The 11,235-nt window shown below is 56.0% G+C and overlaps 1 protein-coding gene across 1 annotated transcript; it reads right to left on the reverse strand.

Moving 5' to 3' along the window:
• Positions 1–121: 121 nt before the first annotated feature.
• On the reverse strand, positions 122–6,407 carry BESB_078330 (putative target of rapamycin (TOR); the record flags this gene model as incomplete). Its single annotated transcript, XM_029366195.1, has 5 exons — positions 122–2,935; positions 3,147–3,857; positions 4,132–4,319; positions 4,755–5,029; positions 5,431–6,407. The coding sequence occupies 5 exons, from the start codon at positions 6,405–6,407 to the stop codon at positions 122–124; spliced, it is 4,965 nt and encodes a 1,654-aa protein (XP_029217626.1).
• Between the last annotated feature and the right edge of the window lie 4,828 nt (positions 6,408–11,235).

The raw sequence follows: 11,235 nt of genomic DNA on the forward strand, positions 1-11,235 counted from the left end.
ATATCGGTTGAGACCGATGGAAAGAGCTCATGCAGGATCGCCAGCACGCGCTGCCTTTGGAGAAACAATCTTTGTTCCTGCTGCTCATATTCCCACCAGAGACGAGTCCGTTCCTCTCGCATCAAGTCCGCATGCCACTCTTTCTGCCCAGACCCCTTCCTAGAGTAGCGAGAGCCGCGAAGCAGCTCTCCGGCCTCTTCCACAAGGGCCGCAGCCCCAGCGTCGCCGCCAGGCAGGTCCGTATCGCCCTGCCTACCGGATCCGGCTCCACGCGGACTCTCGGGCAGTGAGCTTGTTTCCCCTCCCTGAGCATGTGCATTCCTCTTATTAGCCTCCGGCCGAGAGGGGCTGTTTGATACATGCAAACTGTCACGTCTGCTGATGCCGTCCGCGTAGTCAGAAGTGTAACCAGCCTCGGCGCTTTCCTCTCTCCCAAAGGCGCGCTTGAAAGTCCCTGAATGTAACCGACTTGTGCTCGCACGGGAAAAGCCTTCGTGTGGTGATTCATCTTCTTCCTCGTGCCCAGGTCCTGAAGCTCCCCTGGCGTTCTTCTCATTCGCTTCTGGGGGAACGCTTGCTGGCCGTTGTAGAATCCAGAATACCTCCTGCCTTCATCGATTCGCACAGCCTCTCCGGGATAGAACTCCTGTGTGCTGCTATAGAAGTCCTCTACACTGTCAGCAGATCGGTGATCCAAGACGGAGGCAGGCGAGAGGACAAGGCGGCATATCGTCATTACAGCTGCAGCCCTTACGTGCGCCTGGGGATGGCGCGCAAGTTGCAGCATACACTCGGCGACAAGGAGTCTGGTCTGGAAATCGTCAATGCCAAACCAGAAAGCGCCCTGCATGGCGAGAAGCATTGTTTCGATGGCGCTCGTGCTGTCGTTGTTTGTCTTATCGAGTCCACGAGTTTCTTCGCCTTCGCTTGGCGGCGTCGCAGTGACCCGCCTCCCGCAGCGGATGCATGTCGAAGGCCTGGTCTGCTGGCGAGTGAAGTCTCTGTCTTGAATGACAGTCTGGCTTGTCCTGCTTTCCTCAGCAGTCCGCGCCATCGTCGGCCGCAAGCCTCCTTCTCCGTCACCCAGGCGGGCCTCCCAGGTATCTCTTCGCAGATATGAATTTTCTGACGGATGCACGCCTTGCGCGCGAGGCCCCGTGCTAGAAGAAGGGGGCGCCTTCTGATGAGAGGGCGTTCCCCTGGAGGCCACGAGGTCCTCTTGGATGCGATGCAAGAAAAGGTCCTGAACGGCCCGGCGAATGTGGGGGCAGTCAACCAGATGGCGCAGAGCTTCTAGAAGGTTTCGATTGATGCCTCCAGAGAACATGGACTGGAGCAGAAAGTCAAGGCGGCCTTTCATGTGGCCTCCGAACGCCCGAATCAGTTTTGAAACGCACTGCAGGGCGGCATGCTGCACCAACTTCTCAGTCGCCTCCACACCTTCCCTGTGCTGTTGTTGGCAGTCGTGACAAAGCTGATCCTCCAGGGACGAGAAAACGATTCTGTGGGCAGGCCGAACGCCTTCAGTGCTGCTGTCGGAGGCCAGTGAAATGCACTGTGGTGTTTCTCTGTTCGAGTCAATCGCGGTCGGCGACTGGCTAACGCCGCACGGAACTTCGGCAGATGTCAGTTCTCTTCGATGCAGCGTCGAACCTTCGACTGCCTCCTCCATTTCTTGGGATCCTCTTTCCTGAGAGTGTTGCACTCGGATGCGGACGTGTACGCCGCCATATTCCTCTTGGACAGCTCGTGAGATTTCGTCCCGCGGAGTCTGTTCAAACGACTCTCTCTCGAAACACATTCCGCCCGCTGCGTCAGCGGTGTCCTCAGTCGAGGCACTCGGGGCGCCGATCAGGGTCAGCTCAATAGCTCGAAGAAAATCCGGAATGAATTGATCCACAAAAGTCTCCATAGTCTCCGGAAGGAGCAGTGCGAGGTCGGCAAGACAGTTGAACGCTGCACACGCCTCCGCTGCTTGGCATTTTATGGCCGCCACGCCATTCTGAAAGCTAGTTCTCTCCGCCCCTATGGCTTTCGCAGTGCCTGACGCTGAGCTGGACCACGAGGAAAGGCCGGCAATCCCGTACCGCGTCCACACTCGACGGTTTTTGCTCTGCCGGCCTCCTTCTTTGGACATGGAGTAGGCGAAAAGCGGTGCCTCAGAGGGATGAAAGGCAGAAAGCGGCAGCTCTTTATTCGCTGTACCTAGGCCCTTCGGCAGGGGCCTTGAGCAAAGAGCTGAGTTTTTCCAGTGCTGGTGGCGTCCTGCGTGCAGCCTCTCTTTGGAAAGCCGTGAGCCGGAAAGGAAATTATCGACATCCCAAGTCTGCGATCTCTGTCTGCATCGCATGTCTCTGCTTGCAGGGCTCGAAGCCAGGAACGCTGCCCTTCTCGCCCTGGCTTCCTGCCCGACGCCAGTTGCCTCACCTAACTGCTGCCGCGCCGCCGATGCCTCAGCAGGGAAGTAACTGTCGGGAGACTGCTCCGTAGTTACAAGAGAGTGTCTTCTCAAGCCACACTCACGTGGCCTCGCGTCTGGCGGAATGCCAGATGGGCCCTGCTTGCCTCCAGCCGTTCTCACGGACGAGGGATCCCTTTGGCTCAATGCCGCCCGGACTGGCACACTCTCAGGCAGATCCGTCAGGTCTCGCCGGCTCAAAGTGGGTTTCGGCGATGCTGTTTCGGGGCTGCTTGGCGAGCACCACGTGTCTGGCTCGGGCATGAAAACGCGAGGGTGGTCGCGAAGGAGAGATGAGACGCAGGCAATCGACGCCTCCAGGCCTCCCTGTTCAAAAAACCATTCGTCCCTGAGAGACGCGAGAAGCGCCGGGACACGTGAGAGCGCCACCCTCGTGGGATGTGCGAGAGTCGAAAATGAGGCAAAGAGCTCTTGTAGCAGGGGGATGATACGAGGCGACTGTTGTCGGACCTGAACCTGAACGGAAAAGGCGGCGCAGAGCGCATGTCCAGCAGCAGAGTATCCACAGGCTAAGGAGTTTGTTCGGGCAGAACTGTCGCGAATCAAGCACAAAGCACTCCCACTACGCTTGCACTGTGTTCAAATCGTGCCAGAGATAGGTCAAGTAGCTTGCCGGCAAGCGGACGCGAAGTCGGTAGGTAAAGAGTTTGCGGCTGTCGGGCCTTACCAAAATGTCTTCGTTCTCCCGAGACGCTTCGAACACCTCAGCCAGCGCCAAGAGGGATCCCTCTTGCAGTGCTGCAGCTTTGCACACCGCGCAGGAAGACACTAGGGCGCCGGTGGATCCACAGTCCTTCTTTCGTCCACCAACGTGGTAGGCCAGCCAAGAAGTCGACCCGCAGGAGCAGGCTGCGGGGGTTCCCGATTTGCACCTGTTCTTTCCTTGCAGGTGAGGTTCATTGATCTTGCGCATACCGCTCCCCGGCGTCGTTTCCTCAGTCCGTGTCGGCTGTCCCTCCCGAGGCCCAGCAGCAGAGGCTCCCCCGGGCTCGTCACCTCCATGTGCACCCGTCCCTTCCATCTGGGAGTGGCGACCTTGCATGCTCTGTTTCTGCACGCCCCTCGCGTAGGCAGCACCGTGCCCCGCGGCAAGCCCCTTGAGCAGGTGCTTCCAGAAATGGTCGAGTCCGCGTAGCGCATCCTTGTGGGGACCTGACTCTCTATATCCCGAAGCGGACGCGAGGAAGCCATCCCGGGATTCAAGCGAAACGCGAGCAGCCCGGTTATCAAAAAATCCCGAAGGAAGGCCGTGAAGTGTGCGCCGTCTCGATCCTTCACGCCGTTTCTCTTGTGAAGCAGACCGGCCGGTCAGGAGGGCACGCAGAGTGATAACCCCAGCTTTGCGCAGCCGAGGCTGGTACGGGTGGTGAATTGCTGCCTGTGAAGACAGACACAAGCCACGTAACGAGCGCAAGGCTTGCCAAGGCAGAACAATGATGCACACTTGCTTTCTGGTGCGCGATCTCCATCTCATGCGAGAGAGACTCAAGAGAGAGGGCGAACCTAAACCCTAAACCCTAAACCCCGGGAATCTGATAAAGTAGGCGGCATGGACTCCGAAGCTCTGTGTGAGCGTATGTGACACAACTGAAGCAAAGAAAGAAAGCTAAAAAAAATGTGTCACTTTTTGAAGGTAGTGCTCACGCACGCACCCAAAGATGGCTCTCTAAAAGCGCCCGCCGGACATCCGCCGGGACGGCTTCAGGTCTCGATCTGGCTAGGCGCCCCACGACTCGAACTGCCGTCAGCTGATGCAGCGCCGGCTGGCCTCGGCGAAGCCAGCCGATGCAGCACACGCGCAGCAAATCCCGGAGCGTCTTCGGAGATGTAGTGTTGTTGCCTGCACATAGTCACACACGGTATCACATCGCCGCCCTTCTTCAGTCATTTCTTTTGCCCTCAGCGAATTGCCCCCTCAGTGACGAGCGAAGCATAAAGCAGCCTATTACAACCACACGAATGCAGGGAATTGGGATATGGAAACCTACGAAATGTCATGCAAAAATTGTGCAAGAAGCAACCGGAGCTCCACGAGACAATAACACTGAGGCACCATGGGGCCTCTCATCAGCCCGTTTGCGTGTTTTGCTTGAGAGTGAAAATGAGGAGCCGAGATACCTGCCGTCAGGTGAGCTGCAGGCAAACACCCAGGGGTCCTCTGCCACACCCGCGCCCCTTCAGGGGTCTTACTACAAGCCAGTCGAAAAGCACATATGAGATTTAGTTGGGAATGTCTCGTCGGAACACGCCGTCAATATTAGGCTTTGGGCCGCACCTGAAACTGCGATTGCGCTGATAGCTTCGGCAACTTTGCAAGCCAGGAGGCCCTGACCCTCTGTGATGAGCGGTTCTAGTTTCCGCCTTCGTCTTTCGAAAGCGCTAGTAAGCCACGTTTGTGCGTAGTCGCTGTCAGCTTCGCCGACAGGAGGACGCGCAGCAGAGCGTAGGGCCTCGCACGCAAGGTGGAGGAACGGGAGCTGAAGTTTTTCATTCTCCCAGTACAGAAAGGGCCCCACAAGGAGGGCGCACATCAACTGGAGAGCTCCAAGTCTGCACGGACAAGCAAAAAAAAAGTAGACCAGGCACATGTGTCTACAGGGTGAAGCACCTGGATCCTGCATCACGTGCTTGAGGCAATTACTGTGTCGTCGTGGAAACAGCACGACCAGCAAAGTCAGGCATTGATCAGCTCTTTGGGCGGACATCCACTTGTCGGATTTAGCACATAGTGCCTGGTGAATGTGGTGAAAGCCTGGGGGGACGTGGTCACCCCTGGTCTGTGCAGAGCGCTGGAATTCGAAAAGCGGCCGTCACTGCAGGACGTCGGCAACAAAAGGCGAGCTGTCTGGGTGATGGGTAAGACTGTTTCAAAATGTAGTGTGGTGTAGAGGAGTTTCCAGATGTTTCTTTGACGCGTGCACAAGATCAACAAGTGGGAGAGGGTCGCTTACTGCATGGCGAGTTGCCTGCTGCTAATGAGGTTCCAGAGCCACGCGCAGACCTCTTCAACGATTCGTCCAACGCCACCCTTGCCTTCTCTGACCATGACCTCGAGGTGAATCCGGATCTGCTGGACGGCATCTTCTCTTCGTCGTTCACTGCTACTATACAGACCCCGCACGTATTCAGCAGGCACCACGCTGGCGCTTTCCCCCTCGCCTCCCACCTCGGCGCCTTCCGCCGCCTCGTCTTCCCCCCATGTCGTGCCTCTAGGCTTGTGGCGTGTGCGGCGTGAGAGTGCCCGTTTCCAACCGAAGGCAGGAGGAGCTTTGGCGTCTCCCAGCGAACCGTCCCTACGCGCCCTCCCTATCGGCGGGCTCCTTCCCCACTGCAAAGGCAAAGGGCCCTCACCGTGGAACGTGTCTCCTGGGAAGTACAATCCGTCGTGTGGTGCCCTGTCCCTTGGTTCTTCGTCTTCTGCCACGCGTCCTCGACGCGACTGCCCAGATACGCCTTCAAGTCTTCCTCCCCGCGGGAAAGTCGGTGAAGAAGACGGGGACAGGGACGGCCCCATTCCAGAAGACCCTCTTGCGAAGCCTTCAGGCGCGACGCTGGAGACCGCGATGCCAACGCCCCCAGGGCCAGACGAGCGGGGGTCCTGAGGATACGGCACCATCGGAGTGTGACCTCGTACGCCGCCATGCGTCCGCACGTCTCTGTCTTCAGCGTAAGGCCAAAAGGAGTACCGGATCTCGCCGCCTGCCAAGCCGCTGCGAAGTGTCGATGACGCTCCGGGGAGCGCCGGAGGGGCCCCCGTGGCAATCGGCCTTCCTGCAGGCAGCCTGTCGCGGCCGTGGAATGGGAATGCAGGGTCCAGGGCGCCTGCGGAAGAGTCCTCCCACCACACAGAGCGTCTTCCGCTCTCCCCACTCCGCTCCTCCGTCTGTCCGACGCACTCCCTGCCTCGAGGAGCTGATCGCCATCCCATCTGGTCTATGGAGTCGCCGCTTCGTCCTCGTTGGCCATGCGAAGACGGATGATGCGAACCCAACGGCGTGGAACCAGGCATGTGCAGTCGCCCCGTCTCCGGGATTGTCCCGTCATTTGTCCTTCCTTTCCAGCTTTGGAGACGCAGCATAGAAGAGGCGGAAGAATGGGACCCCATCACACTAACTCTTCCGGGCCTCCGCCCGGCGAGGTGGAAGGCTTGAGGTACAGACGCTGCGTTGCGTTTACTGATGCAGTTCTGAAAGTTGCTTTACTGGCGTTCTAGCTGTTTGACCGTTCGCTGAGACAATGATTGAAAAAGAGACTGGAAGGGTTTGAATGAATACCAGATCAGGGGCATCTCCAGCGCCGCCGCAGCACCTCTCCAACAGGTCTGCTCGCGGTCGCCGTGAGACGTCAGGAAACTGCAAGAAAGATAACTAGCTCGATATCAAAAGTTCGGCGGTCCTCTCCGGGACCTTTCGTAGCACAAAAACACACCTCTGCACAGAGCGTGGTAGGCGAGGTCTCCTGTCGCGGGCGGCAGAAACGACGGGTTGACCTGCTGAACGCCTTCATGGAAAGCAATCCACGATGGCTCATGAGAGCGTTGTTGTACGGGGAGAGGTGAAGCACACTATCGCTGTGCTTGAGGTCGTGGACGGGATACTCTCAGAAATGCAGTCATGGCTTTCGAAAAAGCCCAGCTGGTTCGCTTGTGGCTCATCCGCGCCGACCCCAGACACGCCCTCAAATCCAACAAACCAGCCCATTTGCAAGAAAATGACCTTCTGACGAATGCGGAAATAAATGAAGACTGAATAGCAACGAGAGGAAGACCGGACAAGCTGCTTATGTTACAGCACGGTACGACGTTGGTGCGTAAAGGGGAGTTTGATCGCGGTAACTTTTTTTCAAGCTGCCGAAGAGTCGGAGACTAGCCCGACGTTTGAGGCGAGACATCGGTCAGTTTCAAGGAACAAACGTTCAACAGCAATGCAACACTGTTGCCCGGTGCTCCATCAAACGAGAGGCCGATGCAGCTGCACCGGGCGGAAAAAAACGCCAAGCCGACTTCAACAAAGGAAGCTGTAGTAGCGTTCCCTAAAAACCTTCAGTGTGACAAGCTCGGGAAAGAACATGCACACTCCCCCCAGATGACGCGAGTACGGATGTGGCTCTGTCTGGTCAACAGGCAGAGATCCCTGAGAGCGTCGGTCGGCGTCAACGGTGCGGCACAAGGTAACTGGATCACGAGTGATCCTGAGAACTCGTGCATTATATACAAGCGTGGCCGCATTTGAGATTGTTGGCTGTGTCATGAATACGTAAAAACTTAACTCCTGGCGTCGTGTCGATCGGAAGCGGGGCTAGACCCTCAGCCCAGTCACGCGTCTCCTCTGCATCTCTGGTCGCGCGCCCCCAGGGAAGAAACACAAGTCTCCGTGAAGGCCATCACCCTCTCTAGCATGACCATTAGCGGAGCCAAGATTTGCAGCAGACTGTTCCACGGAACTAGCGGACGGGAAACCCTGCTGGCGCAGGGAAAGGCAGCAGCTGACACGCGGCGCGCAGAGTTGCGTGAAGATGGAAAAGATACAGGACCACCGAAGCGGGTACATCCAGGGTCATGTCCACGGAAAAACGATTGCATCCTTCACGTGATTCTCACCATAGAATGACAAGCTTCCAGATACTCGAAGATAACGTTGTGTACGGCCGCTCCCCCCTGGTGTGTGCCGCAGTCACGTCGGAAAAGCCTCGCCAGCGCATGCACAGGAGCAGCTAGAAAGCGCAGAGTCCGCCGTTCTTGGTCACAAAGGACTTCTTCCTGCTTTGGGAAGGCAGACTAATTTTTGCTAGTGACTCCTGACCGCAGATATCCAGGCGGCAGCGAGGGCAAGGACAAAAGAGTAACGGGGCAATGTTAGCAAGGAGCGCCAGCGGGACGCGCGAACGGGTTTGATACCCCGAGAAAATCAAGGGGCCGCATGCGGCCGGGAGACACTCGAGAACCTCTTGAAGGGTTGTGATTTGGTTGTCAGCTGTTCAGCTGGATGCTGAACAGTTGACAACAAAATGGGCAATAGCCGCTAACTGTGATCATGACACGCACAACACAATTCCACAAAGCGGTTTGCTGAGGATAAGCTACGCTGAAAGCGGTGTGTCTGTTCGAGCCACAGCGCATCCTCCCTCGGCGGCTGGCTTTCGTGAGCAGCTTCCTGGTGCATCCTGTCGGTACCTTTTCCCGTTGGCACATGCCAGGAGCAATGAATCCACCGATATCCGCTTCAACAGTCCACCCAGGCGTAGACGCAGACGATGTAAAATCTCCGTACACACACACACACATGTAGGACACCGGGAGGCGCTGACCCGTTTTCCGAGAACACATACTTCTGCGTAAAATCGGAACACAAGCAGCCACAAGCTCGTGCTTCGGTTCACAGGCGTCTCTGGTCAGTGTCACAAGACAGGGACACACTCCGTACAATTCTGTCCACGAAGTCAGACACAGGTGGTGCACCGAGGCCCCACCCCGGGCTTCTCCATCTGTGTCACGGGCTCGCAGATTTCTTCACGCAGAAGGCCTCCCTCAACGAAGCGTCTCATATCCGTGCACACAACCGGATTACTAGTCATCCTGGAGTATATGCTCGCCCATTGTAACGTGGTACGCTCTGATGGTTCGTTCGCTCGGTGGTTTAGGCCGTCCCCTTGTACGGACCGGCAAGCCAATAAAGAGACCTCGGAACTTCTGCCACTCCCGCCGTTCCAGACTCTCACCCGTGAGACCTTACAGAGCACTCTGACTGTTAAATCGAATTGCATGCACGTCTGTCATTAAGATAATTGTAGGCTCAGCTAGCAGCGCTCTCTCGTGGTGGCCTCTGCAGTGGCAGCACGATAAGCAGATACGCTCGATTTCAAAAGTTGCCCTCCTCGCGAAGCTTTTTCTAAGTAATTTTTGCTACATGATGCGATGAAAGAAATGTTTGCACACTGAGGTGTGCAGGTGTTGTTGCCTTCCCCTCTTGAGCGGATGTCACTGCTGCGAGTTCTTCGCAGCCATACTCTGCACAGCATATTTTTCCGATACATGTCCTCCACGAAGAATCGGTGAGGGTGAGTAGATACTGAATTCCGTAGTGCGTACGTCCCCGAAGCTCACTGAAGCTTCCAGCACAGCCTGAATTCAATACTGTTCCACAGTGACAGTTTTTCCTCGCTGATCCGGGATGAAGGATTATGTACGGTGGGAAACCACGATTTCTTCAGCGTTACCTTTTTGAGAACGCGAAATGTGAAGCACTGGGGAATCTTCCACGCACGACGGTAAGTCCTTGTCGTTTACATATTCCTACTAAAGATTAGCTGTATCAGGTTAGCTCACTGCGTACCTAAGCCTGGACCAGAATAGTTCAATAATGGTGCTAGGAAATAGGAGACCGTGCTAGTTCTTGGATAAACGATTCCAAACCACGACTGTACGCTGGCACAAGGAAGTTACCACATCCTCCGCACAAAGCAGGCAATCAGAACATAGATCGTAGCAAGGCCGCGTAACATTCCCGTCACATGGTAGGAAGATCTGTACAAATGATCCGCGGACTACAGCAACTAGTCTTGGAGTACAACAGACGCTTTTCTTGTTCCATTACCTGTCCAGAAGGCCGCCTCAGGAAAGTCTGGAGACAATTGGTTCCCTATGTACCATACTTGAGTTGTTAAATTACGAGCGCTCTTTTTGACTGAATTATCGCACCTAGGTAAATCCATACCTGGGAACGACAGAGCGACAAAGTCTGTTTGCCCGCCACGCATGCCTCACTAAAAAACAGTTCCCCCGAGCGAGAGTATGCGTTCCTTCAGGATGGATCTAATGCTGTAGTTTGTCCGCATAGTCTTCCCGTCTAAACACGCTTACCGGATCGAACACTTTCCACACTGCTACTGCTGGAGAGACCAAATGTAACCTCTTTCTCGCTGATTCACAGTGAATTTCCTGCGATACCGTTCATGCTGTGTTGCACTGACCAGCACACTCGGCGTTGGCTCCCGCGAGGCTGAAATACCATCGGGCCGGGTGGAACGAGACATGACTACCAGTGTTGGTGGTCAGCCGCTGAACCAGAAACCGCGAGCAGTACTTCTGCGTCCCATCTTGATATGGCAACGAGTCTGAAGTTACACCTGTCGACGAGAAAAGCCAACGCCTGCAAGCCCTCCTACCTTGCCCGCGCGATACACTCCACTAACCGCCCCCCCCCCTGCCCTAATAGGTAGTAATCGTAAACGTGAAAGCAACCGAAGTCAAGTAAAAATATTATCGTACTGAGGTTAACGCCCGAAATGAGAGGTCGGGCAATATCCTAAGGGGCAGCCACCGCAGGTCCAGTATTGATATACCTGAGGCTCTACGGTGTCGATTCCTAATGCACTATCGGAGTGAATCACCAGCAAGGTGGTAAGCACTATTCCTGACGTTTCTGAAAGTGCTATGGCAGCGGCGGCAGGATACCCCGCGACAGACGCGCGAAGGAAGTGAATCCCTCCGGCCTGCGACGCGGCAGATTCCCGTTGAACACATTAAACAACTAGGAAGATCTCCGGACGAAAGTTGAAAGAAAGGGTTCATATCCCACGTCTTGGTAAACACCGAGCACCTGAAAAAACGAATTTTCCAGTTCAACATTACGCAGTCATATGCAGTGGGACGGGATTGGCGTCCGTGAGCATAATGACACAAAAAAACACACCCCCATCGCCCGCGTCAGAGATTCCCCACACTGCTTCCCCGCTGCCACAAGAGGGGGACAATACAT

This window comes from Besnoitia besnoiti, chromosome VII (genome assembly GCF_002563875.1).
Source record: "Besnoitia besnoiti strain Bb-Ger1 chromosome VII, whole genome shotgun sequence".
Classification (NCBI taxonomy): domain Eukaryota; phylum Apicomplexa; class Conoidasida; order Eucoccidiorida; family Sarcocystidae; genus Besnoitia; species Besnoitia besnoiti.